General features: G+C 50.0%; 3 protein-coding genes across 3 annotated transcripts; 1 reads left to right on the top strand and 2 right to left on the bottom strand.

Annotated features, from left to right (window-relative positions):
- Window positions 1-4,600: 4,600 nt before the first annotated feature.
- Window positions 4,601-7,390, bottom strand: LOC101752971 (cation/H(+) antiporter 15-like). Its single transcript, XM_022824874.1, has 3 exons — window positions 7,196-7,390; window positions 5,451-7,088; window positions 4,601-5,218 (listed from the first exon to the last, which is right to left on the bottom strand). Exons 1-3 carry the CDS (start codon window positions 7,352-7,354, stop codon window positions 4,796-4,798), a joined length of 2,220 nt encoding a protein of 739 aa, XP_022680609.1. The 5' UTR covers window positions 7,355-7,390; the 3' UTR covers window positions 4,601-4,795.
- Window positions 7,391-13,364: 5,974 nt separating this feature from the next.
- Window positions 13,365-17,024, bottom strand: LOC101786311. Its single transcript, XM_004963633.2, has 4 exons — window positions 16,761-17,024; window positions 16,295-16,668; window positions 14,868-16,025; window positions 13,365-13,823 (listed from the first exon to the last, which is right to left on the bottom strand). Exons 1-3 carry the CDS (start codon window positions 17,022-17,024, stop codon window positions 14,873-14,875), a joined length of 1,791 nt encoding a protein of 596 aa, XP_004963690.1. The 3' UTR covers window positions 13,365-13,823; window positions 14,868-14,872.
- Window positions 17,025-19,454: 2,430 nt separating this feature from the next.
- On the top strand, window positions 19,455-21,447 carry LOC101762668 (transmembrane protein 56-B). Its single transcript, XM_004961658.3, has 8 exons — window positions 19,455-19,803; window positions 19,980-20,068; window positions 20,199-20,337; window positions 20,473-20,547; window positions 20,659-20,780; window positions 20,873-20,948; window positions 21,079-21,138; window positions 21,239-21,447. The coding sequence occupies exons 1-8, from the start codon at window positions 19,735-19,737 to the stop codon at window positions 21,389-21,391; spliced, it is 783 nt and encodes a 260-aa protein (XP_004961715.1). The 5' UTR covers window positions 19,455-19,734; the 3' UTR covers window positions 21,392-21,447.
- The last annotated feature ends 242 nt before the right edge of the window (window positions 21,448-21,689 follow it).

The raw sequence follows: 21,689 nt of genomic DNA, 5'->3' as shown, positions 1-21,689 counted from the left end.
GCAGCGTCGGCCACCGTCTCCAGCGCTCCCCCATCCATGGACCGCGGCCCGTGACGCTGCGGGGATTAAACGCACCTACGAACAGACCCGCCCATGCACACTGGCTGGGCACCTGCGCGGTCTCCTCCCTGACGGTCTCGCCGCCGTCGAATTGATGACCCGCGGTGGCGGTGGCTGCAGCGCGTGGCGCCACGGCCCGCCGCCCGTAGCACGTGTTCCCTTCGTGATCGTACAGGTTCCATGTGCGTCACCGTACCCCGGCCACCCGGGCCGCCGGCACCTGTCTGTCACGGCCGCTGTTCCTCGCCAGCCTCCGCTAACCCTCCTCATCAAGGCGGCCGTTTGGTTTGATGAGTTGGCCCGTGCTCTGCTCCAACCTCCGAACGACCTCGGCCGGCTCTTGATGAGCACCAGCATCTCGCTCACGAACAGTACGTAGCAGCGGTGATCGATGATCAGAACTCCGCATCGTCATCACGCTGCAAGGACCAAAGGAGACAATGCGCGGGCCGAGGGGCTCCATGCGGCGGGGCAGGCCATGTGGAGTGCAGGTGGAGGGTTAAAAAAGGGAAAGGGTGTTGTGTGTGCTGTGGCATGCAGCCACTGAGGTGGTCAGGTACGTAGCTATGCCTATGCTAGGGGATCTCGAGGGTTAGTGATCCAAGAAAGCTTTCTGTGGATTGAAGCCCCCAGCCGGCCGGCTGGCCGGCCCGGCCGCCGGATAAGCGGATAGAAAGCGATGGAGCTGGAGCGCGCAGGCCGCAGGGTGATCCGAGTGTGGCGTGGTGCCGCGCAGGCGCAGTTGCATCCCCCATCTGCTTGGCCTGGCCCTTGCCCATGCATTGTGCTCCTCCCCTTCCCAAGGGGGATCGAGGGCAAATCAAGCAAGGTCTAAAAAGGCACGGTAATGCATTTGTGTTTACTGCCTCGATCTATGACCTACTTATATTGGGGATGACATATATTTTTTGTTTCGAGGGTCTCGGTATCTTTTGCTTACTATTAGAACTGGACCACCCCCTTCTCTCTCCCATTGTATTGCAAACTTTTAATATGTGAACTTTTTGAAGACGAATTGGCGTGGTTAACTAGAATTGTGTTCGAAAATACTTCATATACTAATATGTAATTTTACAGTAACTGCTAATCTATTCTGAAATGATATAATGATGTATAAAACATTATTAATTTGTGGGACTGCAGATATTTATGAACAAAGCATTCATGTTGTGAAATGGAGGGAATAATGCTCCCTCCATTTCAAAATGGAGGTAGACATAACCCTATATGCATCGAAAAATACATCCCACTACCGGATGGTACACCAATCTTTATCTCCTACCGTCCATTTCGCTTTAATCTTCGTGCGCGCGCTGCCTCGCTCCGGATCTTCTTTGACCGGCTCCTGCTCCTCCGTGCCCATCCAGGCAGTTCTTTTTTGTCTGCCGCTGCTTCCTCCGACTCCCCCGCCGCGACCTCCTCCTCCTCCCCCGCCGCCACCTCCGCTCCCCCGCAGCCACCTCCTCCTCCCGCGCTCTGCCCGCCGCCACCTCCGCTCCGCCGCCGCCCGCCGCCACCTCCTCCTCCGACGTTCCTGCTGCCCCTGCTCCTACCCCCATCCTCCCACGTGTTGCCCCCTCCTCCCCCGCCTCCTCCTCCTCCTCCCTCCCTCCCTCCCTCCATTGACGCAAGGTCCGGGCATACTGCTACTAGGTCCAAAGAGGTCCAGTCAAGTATGCACCTTCCCCATTTGTAGCGACCTGGACCATTCAATAGACGGTATGCCTGTTTACACCAGTTACCTACACATCTTGTTTATTTTTCTGGTCCGCATCAGGTAGTAATTAGTACTAGATTCATAGGTCTTGTAAGGTTCCGTAGCCTTATTTGAGTTTCATCAGGTACTAGATGCATTTCGAGTTACAGTTACTAGTATTCAGTTCAGTTTCAATTATTGAGCTTGTAAGGTTCTGTAGTATTATTTGTAGGAACATGCACTTTGTGCAATTTTCACCAGTTCATGTATATTTGGAAACCAAGACATGAATTGTTGTGTTTTAGTTTTTTAAAGAAAAGGTGAAAAAAGTGACCATCTTGCCCTGTAGGCGCAAGGCATAGAGAGCTCCTTTAGAATATGCACAAAATACCCCAAAAATTGATGCCTTGATAGAAATAATCCCACGTTGCAATAAGGTGGGAGCACCTGGTGTTCAGATCTTCAGATACTTCATTGTTCTTTTTTTGCATTGTTAATTGCTAGTTGTTCAATATTTTCACTGTTAATTGCTAGTTGTTCAATATTTTCAGATACTTAAGGTGTTCAGATCTTCAGATACTTCATTGTTCTTTTTTGTTTGCTTCATATATGGTACATTGTCTTGTATGGTCTATGAAATGCACTGTTAATTGCTAGTTATTATTCTTGATATTGACGGAGTTTAGAATTGTTCTAATATCAATCCCGAAAAATCATGTGATTCATATTTCCCCCATCTCTTCATTTGTCTCTGTTCAATCTTTTTACCAGTGCAGATCACGTTAGGTCGTGTATGTTGACTACTGATCGAGTAAACATTTTAATTAAGACCAAAATTAACCTAGGATATTCTCATGCTTGCACTTGTTTCAAATGTTTTCAGTGTGTGCACAGGCAACTCAAAATATAGTTAAATTCCTGTCTATATTATGCGAATGTGCATTGGCATAACTGCAGTTGTAACATAATGCATGGCATGACTATTATTCCTTGAACATAATGCAGTGGAGAAACATATGTTTGCATTATACATGTAATGATATTGTTGTGGAAGGATTCCAGCTTCTTAGTCCTAGGGCTGCCACACACATGTAATTATAGTGTGGCATTCTTAGGGGGTGTTTGGGAGGAGGGGGCTAAACTTTAGCCCTATCACATCGGATGTTCGGATACTAATTAGGAGGACTAAATATAAGCTAATTACAAAACTAATTGCAGAACCCTTAGGCTAAATCGCGAGACGAATCTATTAAGCCTAATTAATCCATCATTAGTGAATGGTTACTGTAGCACCACATTGTCAAATCATGGACTAATTGCACAGTCGTTATCATATAATTATAACATATTCTGTTTGTATCTCTCCAAAGTTTGGATGTAGAACATTCAGATGTTACAATACTAGAAGTACATTTGAGAAGTTTTGTATTATTATTTTCTGAATACTAGATAGCACTAGTACACCTAAACATTGTTGTCACTACATGTCAAAATACACTACTAGGGACATGCGACACAAATGACTATAATTATCTCATCAGATGTTATCATGCATGGTTCTCATCAGTTGTATAGTAATTGTTTGCATGGAAATAATCTTCATTCATCTCTCAACAAAGTGGCTATATATACTACTTGAATGCACTTCCTTTTCATTTTCAGTGCAATGTAACTCATTGAATAATCTAGTGAAAAAATCTGTATAAAAGGTCACGAACACAGGTGATTTGCCTATCTTAACTAAAAAGGCTAGTAACCAAATATTTTGAGTAAGGGAAAACGTAGTGCTTTAGTGGACCGCACAAATACTGGTAAGTGCAAAACATTTAAAAAAAATATAGCTCACACACAGTGCTCTTGATGACAAAAGATAAACTAGGACATGTACACTAGGCTACTATGTCTCAACTAACAAAGTTATGTGTCCATTATTCCTTCAACCGAAATAAGTATCCCATTAAGAAAAGCTTATGTTGGTATTGCCTGAATTGGCTAGTGTTTTCAAATTGTTCATCATTTCAGACCAAGCAATAAGACCATAGTAAACCATAGCAGGCAAAGTGTTCTCTGAGAGAAGTACTTACAGACCATAGCAGGTACCATGGATGTGGTGAAATGGTTAAAGAAAACATGAAAACACGACTAACTAAAGAACTTGGTATATACTACGGAGTACATCATAATATGGTCTAGTAAAATATATATTGCCTCATCCAAACAAGATGGAATCTCTGTCTTTGATATCCAGATCTACAAGAGCAGAAGTAACTCGGGCACTCAAAATTTATATAGTTTCTTGATGAAACCAACTATTACAAAATGGGCAGTACAGATTTATTAGGCATTTCTTGCCCCCTTGTTCAGCACTTGATTTTTTTATCAATTTGCGACTAGCTACACTGACATGCCAACAAAAGGAAACAATTGATGCCGGCAACCTGTATTTCCCGACAAGTCTCTGCAAAGAAACAGTTTAATTAGCTCATGGGTTCATGATGTGCCAACAAAATGATTTATCGTTTCTTACTTTGGTGCAAGGCATTTTATCTTAGCCTTCAAGTCCAAATGCATATGGCACAAGAACAAAACGTTGAGAGCAAATACAAAAGGTAGATCATTCAAGCATTACAATCATGAAGTGTTTGTGTGTTGTAATCTCATTGTGTTGTTCTGTTCATTATTGCTGAAGGCGATCTTACAGTTTCAAACTGGAACGCGTGAGATGGGTAAATGAGTAAGATGCCCCCCCCCCCCCCCCCCCCCCCCCCCCCTAATTACTAGGCCATGTAGTAAACTAGCATATTCATTGGTCGTGATAATTTTACGAAATTAATCTAGGCAACTTGCATTGTCCCGTCACCTCCCTCCTAATTAGATTCCAGACAGAAGCGATCAGCTAGAATTGTACACAGCACAACCATCAGTATCCAGGCCCCTATATAAGCGCGTCGCCAAGAAAATAAAAACAAGTGCCTAAAAAACGTAATCCTCTATCGACGAATAATCGACCACCGTGCATGTGCTTGCCGCGGCCCTAGGTCAGAAGTCGGCGGCGGCGCCCCACCCGCCGCGGGCCACCGTCGTCCGCTGGTTGGCGTTGGTGACGTACTGCCGGACGGGGTCGTCCGTCACTGGCACGGCCGGCTGCGGCGCGGTGATCACGTACTGCTGCATCACCAGCACCGACACCATCTTGGAGAACTCGGACGACACGAGCAGGTCGCCGATGGGCCCGAGCTCCGGCGAGTCCATCCACTCCGCCAGCGCCGACGTGAGCGGCGACCCGGCCTCCCCCGGGTGCCTCCCCACGATGTAGAGCTCGTGCGCGCTGTCCAGGTCCCGGATGGCCGCCAGCGTCTCCTCGCTGTTGGCCACCACCTGCTCCATGTACTGGACGGCGTCGTTGCCGACGTTGCGCGTCCGGAACTCGCCCAGGTACTCCTCGTCCATCTGCCGCTCGCTCTTGGCGGCGTCCGGGACGATGGTGATGGCGCGCGCGTGCACGTTGCCCGCGGGCGCCCGCGCCGCCACGGGCTGCGGCGGCGCCAACGCGGGGGTCTTGTAGTCCGGCGGGATGAAGCGGACGATGGTGAGGCACACCCCCGGGTGCTCCACCATCCGCCACGCGTAGGCGAGCCCCTCGCGGTCGTCGGGCCCGCCGAAGAAGAGCAGCACGACGTGGTGCACGGTCGACATGCGCGCCGCGGCGCGCTGAGGCCGCGTCCACGAGGATGCCCACGGAGCACGGCGCCGAGGAGAGGATGCTCTCGTTGAAGCCCCGGAGGGAGGCGTTGATGGGCTCCATGCCGCCGTCGACCGTCTGCTGCTTGTGGAAAGGGAGCACGATGAGGGACACGTGCTTGTCCTCAGCCAGCACCGACACGTCCTCGTGCATCGTCTGGTACGGCGACACCGCCGTGAGCGCCTGCACGGACACGCCGCCCACGCTCTCCTCGTAGCTCTCGAAGGCGTTGAAGATGTGGTCGCTGGCCCCGGCGCTGCGGCTCTGGTTGGAGGCCGAGTGGTGGGCGGCGAGCATGTTGGAGGCGCGCCCCGTGAGCTCCACGAGGTGCAGCGCGTAGATGAAGATGGGGGAGCGCTTCGTGGGGTTGGAGAGCTCCAGCAGCGAGATGATGGAGGGCACGTTGCGGGTGGTGTGCACGCACGCCAGCATGCGCAGCTCCGCGTCGTGCTTGGAGCGCTGCAGGTTGCGCCGCTTGTACCCGACCAGCCGCCGCGCCGGCCGGTACACCGTCGTCACCACCGGCGTCACCAGCGCCGTCATGGCCACCGACACCAGCACCATCACCGCGAACGACTCGTCGTCCAGCACCTCCTTGTCCCTGCCGATGTTGAGGACGATCATCTCGACGAGGCCCCTGGTGTTCATGAGGAAGCCGAGGGCGACGCCGTCGCGGAAGGTCATGGTGTAGGAGACGGCGATGAGGATGGTACCCATGATCTTGGCGAAGCTGGCCATGGTGAACACGAGCACGAGGAGCCCCACGGTGACGGGATCGCGCACCCGGGTGACGTTGGTGCGGAGGCCACTGATGGCGAAGAAGAGCGGGAGCAGCAGCCCCGTGACGAAGTCCTCGAGCTTCTCGATGAGCACGACGCCGAGCTGGCCGCTGGGTATGACGAGCCCGTAGACGAAGGCGCCGAACACGGAGTGGATGCCGATGGCGTCGGTGCAGACGCCGGCGATCATGACGCCGGTGAGTATGAGCGTGACGTGCACGTCGCTGACGGCCTCGCCCTCGGGGACGCGGCGGACGATCCACCACATGAGCGGGCGGACGACGTAGAAGCAGGCGAGCACGAAGAGCACCCCGGCGAGGAGCACCCACAGGGAGGAGAAGGCGGAGCTGTTCACCTCGGAGATGGCAATGGCGAGCGCGAGCAGGATCCACGCGCACATGTCGTTGACGATGGCAGCGGACATGGCGATGCGGCCGAGGTCCGAGTTGAGCAGCTTGATCTCGGCGAGGATGCGCGCCAGCACCGGGAACGCCGTTACGGAGAGCGCGACGCCGAGGAAGAGCAGGAAGGAGGCCTGGTGCACGTTCTTGGACACCTGGTGCCGGAAGATGAAGGACGTGGCCGTGCCGATGCAGAACGGCAGCGCCATCCCCGCCACCGCGATTATGAGCGCCTTCTTCCCCGACCGCTTGATCACGTTCACGTCCATCTCGAGCCCGACGAGGAAGAGGAAGTAGAGGAGGCCGAGGTGCGCCACCGTCTCCAGCGTCAGCAGGCTCCTCAGCGGGAACACCGTTTTCGCCCAGACGTCCACCTGCCCCATCACCGACGGCCCCAGGATCACGCCGGCCTGCGCACAATCGCATAAGCAACCAGACCGGTGTCCGTGATCGATCTCTGGCGGCGCCACACCACACCGGCAACCAAACCAATAACAATGGGCTCAGGCTTACGCACGAGGATCTCAGCGATGACGCGTGGCTGGCGGATGGGCTTGAGGAGGAGCACGAGGAGGCGGGTGGTGGCGACGATGATGGCCGTCTGGAGGATGAAGAGCGGGAGCGAGAACTCGAGCGGGTTGACCCCCTGCCAGATGCCGTAGGCCGTGACCATCATCGGCGAGTAGCACACCACCGAGGCGGCGCTGGAGATGTTGCCGCGCGCCGCCACCTGCGCCATCGCGTTCCTCGGCGACAGCGTGCCGGCCGCCCCCGCCGTTGGCAGCACCGCGGCCATCTCGGCGCATGGGCGAGCGTGAAACCCCGAGCGTCGTGGCGAGCTGCGAGCCTAGGACAGTGGAAGACGAGAAAAGGTTCGGGAGGGAGAGCATGCAGTGAGCAGAGAATGGGGCCGGAGCGTGGAAATGGTGAGAACCGGAGCGCCAGCACGCGTGGCAGTGGCTCTCTGAATTGCTAAATTTTGGCCGGTTCTCCGGGGAGTTTGCGCTACCCGTTGCCTAATTTTGACGTGCCAGTGCCCGTGCGATGCACTCATGCACACACAACAGCGGAAGGCAATTCTGAACTGAGAAATGTGAAATCACTTGTTGGCTTTTACAACAAGTGACTGGCGGTGAGCACTCATAATTTGCTCGTAGATTTGGTGTTCTTAAACAAAACTTTGGGTCTAGCCATTTTGCTCTTGAGTATTTTAAGCTCACCATTTACCTGAAATTTTGGACTTTTGATCTAGCTGATCCAACGTTTCGTCTTCTCCATCTCCTACCCCCTAGCTATGTGGATATACACTTGGAGTTGCAAATAATGTTGACTAGCTGCTCCCAACTGAGTTAGGAATATCCCAATTTAATTCGACTAGGGAAGTATGTGGTCTACAATGTTTGTAACTCAAAGTATAGACCGATTGCAACTTGAACCATTGGACAGTTACAACTGCACGGTCAAATTTATTGCAATTAGATATTAACGTGAGGAAGTATGTGACGTACAGTATAAAGCGGGTGGTTATATGAAAAATGTTCTGAGGAACTGTACCTAGTTGCTTGCACTGTAGATCTCCGATCTGACGGTCCATGGTGGGAGTTTTTAGTATTCCACCTACCAGATGGTTTCCACTGCATATTTACCTGATTGTTTCATTTGCCTCTAACACCTCAAGCATTGGAACAACTGATAAATCTAGCTACAGATTTGGAAGCTCTGAATCTCAATAATGACCAAGATATTTGGACATACATATGGGGGTAACCCCTTCTTTTCATCCTCTAAAGCCTACCGTCATCTCACTGGTCACAGACAGACGCACAACGTTTTTAAATGGCTATAGAAATCTAGATGCCAAAACAAATATAAAGTCTTCTTTTGGCTTGTGCTTAATGACAGTACTTCGGAGAAAGCACATGTCTCTTCCCTCATATGCATGTGTATTGTGTCAAAGTGATACGGAGGAAACCCTGTTTCATCTCCTTCTTAAGTATCCCTTTGCACAAGAATGCTGGATTCACATTGAAGTCTTTCCAAACATGACAGACCAACCTTATGAGATCTTAAATAGTTTAATGCTGGATTCACATTAGAGTCTTTCCAAACACGACAGACCAGCCTTATGAGATCTTAAATAGTTTCGAGCTACAATTACAAGTACATTTCTTCATGGAGATCATCATCATCATGTGCTGGAGCATTTGGATGGCTAGAAATGATTTGATTTTTCAAGGAATTACACCCTCAATTCAGTTGGCTCTTTTTCGTTTCCGATAGCTTTTTTCTCAGGTTAAAATAGAGTAAAAATAGAGTAAAAGAAGATTGGAAACCTCTCATGGTTGCATGACTAGAGCAGACATTGTAATCTTCCTAATTTTCTTTGTTTGTTTCCTGAAACTCTTGTATTCACCGTCTTTTTAATTTTTTAATATATAACCAGCGGGCTCCTCCCCTCCTGTTCTTTAAAAAAACGTGCATCGCGTTGTTGGTTTCCTTCTTGATTCAAAGGCAGACCTCATGTCATTTCCTTCGCCAAAAAAAAAAGAAAAAGAAAAGAGCATCGGGTTGGTCGGGAAAATAAAGAAAGACAGGTGTTTGATTTAAAGTTACAATTGTTTAGATCATCTAAGATTAAGAGATTTGTTTCCCCACATTGATCGCCCCTCTGACCTCTTCCATCTCTGTGGTCTGCTTCCACCACTAAGTCCGGCAGTACGGCGTCACCACTCTCACGCCGGTAACCCGGCTTTACCGGCTGTTTCCTTGCCTCCCCTGCCTGCCGCTGGCACCGTCCAACCGCTGGCCATCCGCAGTGGCGTTGCCTCGCCGTAGCGGCATGCCGCAATCCACCGCCGCCGGCTCCTATTTTGTCAACCTTTGGTTCCTTCGCTAGCTTTCCAATTGGCTCGAGTCAAAACGACATTCTTCACATGCCGGGAGTTTGGAGTGTTGGACCCAGCAGAAGATGAAGTGTAGATGAGCTGATGGTGCTGTTACTTCGGAACCACAAGATGAATAATGGCACGGCAGGGGCAAAGAACAGTGATGCAGAACAGCAGAGGAGCAAGGCAGGACGCGTGGGTTACAACTAATATGGTAATTTCGTCAGCATATGATACAGTTATTCCTCCGTCCTAAATAGAATGACTTTTTTGAATTTTCCAGACAGATTAGGAGTGAATTAAAAAGGCGCATGTAAGTTAGTGTAGTTTGAATATAGAAAATGGAAAAAAAATTCCATTTAATCATTTAATCATGCATGCACGAGATCAACACACCAAATTTTAAGATTTAAATCTTAAAATATTATTTTTTTGTGGGGGACAAATTGTGAATACTAAAACAACATTCTTTTTTTTTTTTGGAACGGAGGGCAAACTGGCAAACTGGCCTGATGACGGCCGGAGCACAGAAGGTATGCATATCATGCCTATGCAAAGGGTAATGGGCCATGGTTTGATCGGCGATTCTATAGCGGCCCACTCGTGTCTATCCACCCACCCACACACCCACATGGGCTTATGCAGCCCACCTCCGCGGGTCTGGCTGGATGGATTGCGTGGACACCACGGTGCTCTCCCAGCCCATTCCATTGGACCCATGTGGACCCACCACGGCACAGCTGGCTTCCGAGCAGAGCAGCAGCCGCGAGGCGAAACGGCACCGTCTCCGCTGTGTGCAAACCGCCGAGCAGAGCAAACCGCCGCGCTGCCGTCGCCGTCGGTACCCTCACGGCCTCACGCCGCAACCTCCCCACCGCCTTGCTGAGGAAGACACGATCACGCGGCCGCCGTCCCATCTTCGATTATATATAGATCGCCTTCCCCAGTCCTCCTCAAGCCGACGCCCCCGGGGAGGAAACCAAACCCCTCGCCAGTCGCCACCCTACCAATCCCCACCCAGCACCGCCTCTCCCTGTCTCTGCGCCACCGCGGCGCGCACTCCGGTGGCCGCAGCATGTCGTCGGAAGGGACCGAGGCGTCCCCGCCCCAGGCTGATCCTGAAGAAGCGAGGGCCGAGACGGAGGCGCGGCGGCGGGTGGTGCTCGCCTCCGTCCCCGTCTTCCTCCGCAAAAAGCAGGCGCAGCAGGAGATTCCGCCAGGCGCGGACTTCGGCGTCGTCTTCCACCAGCGGCCGCGCCCCTCGTACCTAGTGCTTCTGAAGAGCTTCGCCCCCGACTGCGAGCCGAACGTCATTGCCGTCGTCGCGCACCGTTCCGGGCGCCTCCTCCTCCAGGCCACCGCGGGCGAGCCGTGCTTTCTCTTCGACGCGGAGACCCGCGCCGCCACCCGCCTCCCGCCGTCCCCGACGACCTCGGCCTCGACATCGTCCCGGGGAGCAGCATGGGACTCGTCCCCGATCGACGCCTGGCAGGCCACTACATGGCCGCCCAGTTCCTCCCCGCGTCGGCCACGGGCCACGGCGCCCTCCTTTGCTACTCCACCTTCACCGAGCAGTGGGCCGTCAAGCCGCTCCTCGGCTCCCAGGGTGACCATCCATGGGGCGCGCTCGGCGTCCTCGCCCACGACGGCTTCCTCTGGTAGGTCGACACCGCCTACGGCATGCTCGCCTGCGACCCCTTCGACGACCAGCCGCGCGGCCGCGCCTCCGCTTCGTGCCGCACCCGTTCGACCGCGACGAGGACGACCCCCTGGACCACGGGCGTCGCTGCGTGTGTGCAAGCGAAGGCAAGCTCCGCTACGCAGAGATCAGCAGCATCGCGCACAACCCAGCGGTTCGCTTCTGGACACTATTACCTGATGCGCAATGGAAGTCAGAGTACGAGGTCGGATTGACAGAGATCTGGAAGGGGAAAGGCGGAAGGCAGATTCTGAGGAAGAAGGAAGAACTCAGAGTGGCTTTCGTCGACCCTTACAATGTCCGTGTCTGGTACTTCGTCCAGGGGATGTGGGTATTCCAGGTAGACTTGCCAGCGCGGAAGATCATGAGGAGGTTTCAGATGGAGGGCGCGTCGCCGTCGCGGAAGTTATTGGCCTGGAAGATCCCCATCTCCGTCTCTGAGGAAACCCATGCACGCGGGGAGGCGATGCATGCTAATCAAACTGGTACGCCGCACGCTGCTAAAATTCAGTTCATTAATTGTTCATTCATGCAACTGCGAATTAATTCGGAATTCGGCTTTGTGACTCTACAGTGTCCAGCGGGGATGCCCCCGGTGCCATTGGTGCGAGACACTACTGTCAAGATGGTTCAAGATGATGCCACGGAGAGTTTACCGATCGACTCAGGAGTACGAGGACGGAGGAGACCCAATGGCAAGAAGTATGGTGCTGAGATGCTGGTTTCTCTGATGCGAAGGTCGTTCTGAATTCTGATAGCTAGCTGTCCCGGCTGTGACACCTTCAGCAAGCTCCGACAATGCCGCGAACATTGGAGATGGGGATCGGAAGAACTGCGTGCTGGTGTGCGAGTGTGTTTGGGCCCAAGGGGCGGAATCGGTGTGAGTTGAGGGCTTACTGCAGGCCTTGTTGTAAACCGAACGGTAAACCGCGAAAACGAACTATCACTGAAGAGGAGTATGTGGTTCTGTTCTGCATCATGCAAAGCTTAATCTGCTGCTTCCAGCAACTGAAATGATGTTTGATCTGATCCCGGCGTTTAGATTTTACTAGAAAACGCGGGGTGCGGCATTGCCGCACCATCCTTGATTTTGCCAGCAGTGCTGGTTCTCTGCTGGTTGCAAAGGGTTTACCATTTTCAGGTCATGGATCCTTGATTTGGACGATAATAATCATATAAATGGATGTATAAGCTAGGCTAGAACAGATACATAAGACAACATTGATAGAAGTAGTAGTCCTACTGAAAGTTCTATGGTCTGTATCTACTTTGGACGAACTTTAATTATATCATATCAACTAAAAGTTTTATGGTTTCTATCTGAAAAATATTGAGCAGTGAGCAGGCCAGCCTATGTAAAAAATCCTGGACAAGGTTACCACAATTAAAGACGCTGGTCTGAATATTCCAATTGGAGTATTAGTACTTTTCAAGTGACATACACCTTTTGTAATTGCTGTATTAATAAAAGTATATGTAGTAGATATTGCTGAACAGATCCACTGCTATATCACTTGAAATTCTAATTTGTAGGGAATGCAGGTTGTAGGAACTGATCACAATTCATAATGTTCTAACTGAGCGAAATTCCTATTTATTGTCAGAAATGTTAATAATGTTCTAACGGGATAACAATTATATATACATATATGCATGTGTCAATAATCAAAATAATTTTCAGTTTCCCAATTATTGTCGAAAGGTTAGTATTTAATAACTAAATTTAGCAATTAAGTGATTAACAACTGACCGAACTTAAATAACTGAAAAGAAATAGAATTTTCTCTCACACATGACAAACGGAGCAAGGCAAGTGAGTGAAAAAACTTGACACTATCAAAATACTTGTTTACATGCGTTCATTTTAGTTAAAGAAGCAAGACTCCATCTTTTAGGAATTAGGAGGCACATCTAATTTGACATTTGCCCGGATTGACAAATCCATCAATGGTTGAACAGACATCATAATCATTGAACATTTTTCTTGCATCGATCGTTGTCAATGGATATCCCAATCTGAGAGGGTTGACTGATTAAAGAATAGCATAGTATTGGGAAAGCATAGAAAACATCTGAGGGTAGCAAAATAAAAACCTAAGTACTTGGATGAATGAGAGACATTTTAGTATTGGTGGTTCTCTAGAGTGAGCAATATACAGGACGTAGCACAGAGTCTTTTCTATGCAGATCTGCATTACAACAACTTTACATGGTGGTTCTCCTGCAAAGACCATAATGACCATTATGTTTCATCAGATAACACTACTTTCAAGTATGGGGTCATGAAACATTCATAAAAAAAGAGACGAAAGCCCAAGCAGTGTTGCTCCAGGTAAACACGTCGAAGATGCTACTCCAAATCAGGATAGATAGAACAACAAATCTCTTCTTGGAAAGGGCCCTCCATTCAGGATCAAAACCAAGAGAAACTGGATCGGGGGCCTTGATGCTCTCAATTTTGCCTAAGATGTCGATTGCAGCATTCTCCACCTCTGAAGGTACCCTGCAGTAAACAATCTTACTGCTGAATGAAATTAGCTGGTGCCTTGCCTTCACATTCCCTGTAGTCAGAAGGAAAAGGAAATATGATGCTTATTTCAATCGTAGAAGAAGCATGATATGCATAAGCTACAATAAAGTATCTGGTAGTGATCTTATAAACAGTTAACCATGCCAGTCTGTAACTGCAACTATATCTCCTTGCAATCTAAAACTGTTTTAGAGAGAAAAAAGATTTAACTCACAGTTTGTGCAAAACTGCAATGCCTCTATCTCAATGGGCCCATGGTCTCTAATCTCGAGAACATATACCTCTCAACCATTGCAACTTGATCATGTACTAATAATTTGTGCCAAGTTCCATAGCCTGCATCTCAACATGCCCATGGCCTCCAATCTCCAAAGCATATACCTTCCAGCCTTGAGCAACCTAAAATTCGGCTTGTACTTTTTAACAAGATTTTGCCTCCACTTGTCTAAATACTGAAATTCCATATGACCTCTGATCTACAAAAGGAGGGGGGAAAACACATGCTGGATCTAAAGGTCCCCAAAACCTAATAGGTGTAGGCAATCAGTATTTTATTTGCCTTAATCCACTATAGCTGCTCGCTGGCCTTAGTTATGAAGAGGTGATAATCATTTATTTTTTCATTTTTCCTGTTTCCTTGTTGAAGAATTTATGATTTTTTATTCCAAGGAGAATGTTTCATGGCCTTTTCCTTAAACTCCTTTTACATGTCGTCTAAATTGAAGCAAATTGACATTATGTCACTGGTGAAATCAAGCCATATTATTCCGAATTGCAATTTGCAAATTGACATTCATGTATGCATTATTTTTTTTTGCATACAACAAAAGATTCATTACAGCTAATTTGGTGGCTCAGACAACATATAAACATAGTTGATAAAGACAGTACAGTTCTAGATGAATTTAATTGATAAGATTTCTTTCAATAGTTGTTCACTAATGTCTAATGGTGAACTGAATCGAAGACAGGCATAAATACAAATTCAACCGGATCAATGTGTGAGGCAGCAGATTTAAACCAGATCAATGTATGAGGCAAAAGACATGCAAATTTCAATGAAAAGAAAACATACATTGGTCAGCAGCATGGGCCCAGAAAGGCTTCGGGGCTGCGGGGCGGCGCGGCGACCCTCACGCGGCCGAGCACGTCGAGGTGGCAGTAGCGACTAGCGAACGGGCGAGCTCTAGGCGGTGACGGCTGACGGGCGAGCTTGAGGCAGCAGACGCGCCGCACAGCGTGCTGGAGCCTGGAGGCCGAGGTCCGATCGGCACGCCGCGGCGGCCGACTCCTCCCCACGCTGGATGCCAAGCTCCGTCCCCCGTTGCTCGCTCGCGGCGGCGGCCCAGCTCCAGCCCCCCACACAGGAGCCTGCTCGCCCTTCCTCCTCCCTGCGCCGGCCGCGCCTGTGCGAAAATCCGGCGGCCGCGCCCCTGCTCCTCGCGCCGGCAACCAGCTCTTCGCCGCGGGCCCATGGAGCTCAGCTCGACGCGACGAGGATGGCCATGTCCTCGGGGCGGCAGGGCCGGTGACGCGGTGACAGAGGCAACAAGCAGATGCTGCGGGTGCATGCAGCCACGGTGGGTGGAGGACGCTGACGCGGAGGCCGGCGACGGCGGTCCAGCTCCGACTCGCCTCCAACCATGCCGCGCGGCCGCCCGAGCTCGAATCGGCCACGAATCCCCAAGCTTCGGCCCCGCGGCTCGCCTGAGCACGAATCAGCGACGAATCCCAAGCTCCGGTGGGGGATTTCTCGGGTGGACCGGGGAGGTCGCCGAGACCACCACGAAGACGAGCGGCGGCGGGGCTCTCCGCCCCGGCTCGGCCGGCTGCGCGCTGCTCCGCCCACCGCCCCAGCCTCGCCGGCGTTCTTGCTCCGTTCCACCCACTGCCCTCCCCCTCGCCAGCGGCGGCGTTGCTAACCTCTCTTCCGGCGGCGGCGTTGGAGCCGGGCGAAGCATCGAGACGCTGCCCGCGCCCGCGCCCTCGTCTCCACCGTAGAAGTTGGATCCGACGGCCGAGAATCGCAGGCGACGTGATGCCCGGGAATAACCCAGGATTCTCCGGCAAGCCGCCGGTCGGGCCAATCCTCTGGACCCCTTGCCGGGCTGGAGGTTTGAACTCAATCGTTCCACTGAATGCAAGATCTCGGTGTAGCTCTAGATGCAGATCGGTAGAGTACTTCGGTAATGAACAGAAAACGAAACCGAATTGTTTAGTGTGTCTCCTGGATCTTCATCTGGTTTAAGGTACGGCAATGTGAATTCGAGTTCTGATCGTGATCGGCCCAGCTAGCTAGTTCGCCATATATACTGACCGATAATCGACAGATCCGTGCAACTAGCACCCCTGCATCCGCGTTGTGATCTTCTTTTGTGGTATCCAATAATCCGGTTGCTCATCCGGAGATGGAGACGGCTTCTTCGCACGTAGCAGTGCCAAGTTCACAAATTTGATCATGTTTCATGATTATTCAGCAGAGCAAAGAAGGTGAGGACAGACTCAGTGAACTCTGTGATGATGTTCTGCTCAGCATCCTGCAGTTGCTCGACCTGCGCACCCTTGTAGGAGTCGCCGCTCTCTCGAGGCGATGGCGGCACCTCCCTCGCCTGCTTCCAGACATCACGATCAATGCCTGGGACTTGCCAGGGCGCCGTCACTCCACCTGCGAGGCCGATCAGATAGTGGCTGCGTACACAGCTGCAGCAAGGTGGCTCTTGCTCCCCAGCACGCCGCGGCGCTCCATCAGGAGCATCAAGCTTGGGTTCTACCTGACGGACCCGTACCTGCGCATCATCGGCGACCTCGTCGGAGACGTTGTCCGTAGCGGCGGCGCAACGCAGCGGCTGGAGCTCGTGATACCGGTGCTGCGAGCGCTGATCCGAGCGACGAGCTTAGGCTCTTGTTCGGGCAGCGCTTCGCGTCGTTCTTCGATGCCTGTCCCACAGCGTTCGGGTGTCTCACCCACCTCACCCTGGAGGACCTTAGCTTCGGTGACGACGTTCCTGCCGTCCTCACAACTTGCAAGAAGCTCCGGTCCCTTTCCCTGAGGTCTTGTGACTTCGGCCTCAACTCTGTCATGGAGATAGACACTCCGCACTCGGAGCTCGTGTACTTGAGGCTCGACTCGTGCAGCTATGGAAGAATAAGATCTGATCCATGTCCCGAAGCTGGAGCAAGTGTGTTGCGACACCTGGTTGGGCGGCAACCCCCCAGTGAGCTTCGGCCGCATTCCTCGCCTGCACCGCATAGATTTTGCCTCTCCGTGCCTTGATGGCCAAGAGCCAATCCTACTGAGCGAGTGGTTGTCGAGTGCAAGAGCCTCTCAATCCTATATCTGAATTTCCGTGATCAAATGGTAGGTTACTTCGTGGTCTCTATGATTTTGCCATTTTTTCATGTATTTTCTAGTTTATAATTGTCATCCATTTATTTGAAACGCACGTGTTCTCACTGTTCTTTTTTCTATTTGTCCATTTCTTGTACACAGATTTGGGTCCAACCGGAGGGTCCGAAACAATTCGCTTCGATATTTTTGTCCATCTGTACAACATTTTTCGTGATTTGTGATCTGGATTGGACTCTCTTTGTCGTTGAAGCCGCACCTTTACTTAAAAACCTTTATATTCTGGTAAGCAGATGCATCTATTTCGTTTTTCGATTCCCATCTTGTAATAAAGATCCACTCTTTAATTTCAAAATTACTCTACTAGCTAGTTTGCATTTGTCCGCTCACTGTAATCTTGATTTGTCGCTACTACTGTTGTTCTTTTTGTCAATTTGGTGCATGGAGATATGTCGGCATATCTGCGATATCAACGAACGCAAGGACACCGCCGAGAGGACCAACGTACCGTGGCAAACATCTGACTTCAAGCACAAAAACCTGAGTCTGCTTCAGGTACAAGGCTTTGTGGTGGAGAAGAAGGTGATGCGGTATGTGAGGCTCGTCATCCAACATTCGGCGAGCTTGAAGCGGATTCGCTTGCTCAAACAAGCCCCGTGCGAGAAATGTGCTGCCTTCAACCGTCGATGTATACTTCCAGAGACGAAATGGAGATTCCCGGAACAAAAAAGAGACAAGGTTTGGTGTAGAGACGGACTCATGGAAGGGCAATGGTCATCGGCAGAAATATTCATAGAAGAGTGACACGAGCCTAGTATTGAGCACCGGGGCTATCAAATCCAAATAATCTTTACACGATTTCCAATAAAATATAGCTAGCGGCTGACGAACAGCTGCCACCACAACAACGTTGTACACCCTCCGTTCAGTATTATATTATATGACTTTGCCACTATATGAGGAACATTTGCCTATGGGAGGAATATAGAAATCCTATATATGTAATTTGTAGTGGTTGATTAGACCAAATTCTCAGTTTGTGACTCTGATTTTTCCTCCTCCGTCTAACTCCCTCCAACGGAGACCATTCACACTTTCATTGTAATAGCAAGTCTAGACCCTAGCACATCGTTGGTAATGGCCTCCGATGGTCATTGGGAGTTCCATTTAAGGGTTCAAGGTTGTCGGAGAAAAACAAAGAATTGTCCAAGAAAATTAAGAATGCACTCGTTGTTTTTGGAGAACGCTTATGGTTTGACTTGGATAAAGAAGGTAATGTTCTACACTAATAAATTCTTTATTTAACACTAAAAACAGACTTCGGGCGAAACGGCCACAAAATCACCTTCAAAATTTATGAAATTTTTTCCTTGATCACAGAACAAATGAAGATGAACCCATTTTGCTTAAAAATGTACATGTACCTTTGCAGTTTTTAAATCAAAATTCACCAAATTATGCTACTTTTGAAATTTATTTGAATTTTTATGGAATAAAAATAGTTTCCAAAATTATGGAAAACGATAAATGTTCCTCACATGGAATGTAGTAAATTATCTAATCATTTCCCATCATGATTTACATTAGAGAATTATGAGGCTCTTCTAAAATTTTCCAAACTTCCCATTCTTCATAATTCTCTAGCTAACTTATGCTAGAAAATAATTTAATAAGTTATTACTGCATCACGTAAGGCCTAAAAAATATTTATATTTATGGAGAAATTTCATAGGCTAGGTGTCCTTATATTTGTGGATGGAACGCGCCATTTGGGGTTTCAACACGGCTGAAATTGAAACCGCTACTTTTGGGAAAAGTTGCTCTTTGGCGTGCTCGTCCGTCGGTCTCCGCCTATCGTGGGATTCATTTCGCACCCTAGCTTACTCGGAGCACGTATACATTTTCTGACTCTAGCGCGACTGACTCGACTCCGCATGTATACGTGCTGCACGCTAATTCTACTTGATATTATTCCGTTCCGTTACGGGGAAAGTGGCACGGGCTGGTCAAGTCGTCTCTGCTCCGCTTCATCGCATTCCTTCCGCACGCGTACACGGCGCGGCTGGTAAAAAAAAAAAAAAAACAGAGAGACTTGGTTACTCCGCCGGTCCAGTCCTGTGCGGCGACGCGCGGTACGGTCTCCAGCAGCCTCCAGGCGTTGTTGCACTCGGACCCGATCCATCCGTGGACGTGGTGGAGTCGTCTTCAATTCTGGCCCTGCAACGTTCTGCGCCCACGGCCCACCGCCTCGTTATAAGACCGCACCCGGGACGCGGGCACGCGTAAAGACCGAGCACGCAGGGGCAGGAACAGCAGCTAGAGCGTAAGAGAGCAGGAGACAGCCACGCCGCCGCTTCAGATCCGGCCGAAGCAAACTAAATTTCCAGCACCGCCACGATCTACAGCATCGTTTTAAGCGTCGAGATTGGAGGCGCAGCCCCCTTCCAGGATCGAACAGACTAGGTTTCCTCGGCGGCAGATTTTTGTAATCTGATAGGAAGAGCTGCTGCCTGAGCTTCTCCGATCGACGACCCGCCGATCGAGTTCTGCTTGCGTGCCTTGTCCTTGCCGTGAGAAGAGCGAGCGAGGAGGCATCATGGACGTGCCCGACGAGCGGATCCTATGGCCGGCCTCGGTTCTCGCCGGGGTCGCCATGTGCGCCGCCGTAAGTCATCTCCATTATTGCCATCTGCTAATTTCAGTGTCAGGCTGGCCGTCAAGCGAGCAGTTTCGCTTGATGACAAGTTTCTGTTCCTGAGAAGTACTACAAATTTTGTCCCAGTTTGCTTCAATTCTTTTTCTAGACTAAAAGTTAACAGTTGCCCTTGTATTTTGTTCCAGGTGTACGACTTGACTCGCCAGGTTAGCTCCCGGTGCTTCAAGGGCTACAACGGGTTAAACGAAATGCACAAAGTCGAGTGGAACAATAGGTCAGAATACTCAGAGTCAGAGCTAGTCTTACCATTATCAACCACTATATAGTCTGTTCTACTTTTATCTTAAAAATATGTTTCTACTCCTTGCATGCTAAGTATACGTCCATCTATCACCGTATTTCAGGGGATTCTCTACGTTCCACGCATTGGCTGCTGCAGCGGTGTCATTTTATCTGCTGGTCATATCTGACCTCTTCAGTGAGGACGCTCATAGCGCCATCATGATTGGCAGAAAGTCATGGCTATCTGATGCTATGTTCGGGGTAAGTTTGTGCCTGAATTGCGCACTACGCACTGTAAATACATGTTCCGAGATGTCCCGGACCAGTTCATGAGAAATGTGCGTTCCATGTTAAATTCACTGTGTTTTTTTTTGTTTTCTTTTCGTAATTCCATAGGGATCTCTTGGCTACTTCATGACAGACTTGGCGATGATCCTGTGGTATTTCCCTCGCCTAGGTGGAAAGGAATATGTAAGCAAATTTATCACCATATAGAGTAACTAAGGCATATATTTATTTAATTATTTATCTGATTTTTTACTCTTCCTGCTATGAATTCATTCTGGTGGCTCAATTTTTCAGCTATTGCATCATGGGCTTTCCATGTACGCAATCTCTCTTGCCCTGCTCAGTGGCAAGGGACACTTCTACATCCTCATGGTCCTCTTCACTGAAGCGACCACTCCCTTTGTAAACCTCAGATGGTAATCGTCAGTTTCAGGCATTGTTTGTTGATCACTTGGTACAAGTACAAATGCTACTTCAACCATCATGGTTTAACAATTCGATCCTGCAGGTATCTGGATCTTGCTGGTCGGAAGGGTTCTAAACTCTACCTGTATAATGGACTCGCTCTGTTTGTTGGATGGCTGGTATGGCCTGCTAGCTGCATCACTTCTGAACCCTCTCTCTTTTTTTTGGCAAAACTTTTGTGCATAAAGCAGCAAGAGCATTCATGCCCGTTCATCCGTGTGACTGCTCCTCCCATGTCTGATGATGCAGGTTGCTCGGATCATATTGTTCGTGTACTTCTTCGCCCACATGTACCTTCACTTCGATCAGGTAAACCATCCTCCAAGTTGTCAATCTAAACACATGTTCTTCTTCAGTCTTTTGAAAAAGAAACAAGTCAATGTTGTGGTGCTTTTGTTTATGCTCCCAGGTGAGGTCGGTCTTCCCGCTGGGTTTCTACAGCATACTGACGGTGCCGCCGGTGCTCTCGCTGATGAACCTCCTCTGGTTCTGGAAGATATGCAAGGGGATGGTGAAAACGCTCTGCAAAGCGAAGCAGAGCGCGAGTGCGAAAACGGATTAGGCTGTAGCAGCAACAGAGACAGACTTTTTTTTTTTTTGACAACGCAACAGAGACAGGTTGCTAATACTTTTAGCGCTAATTTTTTTATTACTGCCTCCTTCCCGTCAGGAGCACGTGGTTACTTGCTGAAATTTCAGAAATATTCGGTAAGAACTAAAACTAAGAACGCAAGCACAGGCAGAGTTCGCCCTAGCTCGTGCATTATTAAGCGGGCCGTGCTGGGTTTCCGCGACCTTTTTGTTGGGCCCCCGTGGGCCGTGGCCTCGCTCGGCCATTCGAAGTTCGAACTACACACTCC

Source organism: Setaria italica, chromosome III (assembly GCF_000263155.2).
Source record: "Setaria italica strain Yugu1 chromosome III, Setaria_italica_v2.0, whole genome shotgun sequence".
NCBI classification, from domain to species: domain Eukaryota; kingdom Viridiplantae; phylum Streptophyta; class Magnoliopsida; order Poales; family Poaceae; genus Setaria; species Setaria italica.
Note: the sequence above shows the minus strand (reverse complement) of the source record. Positions and strands in the feature narration are given on the sequence as shown.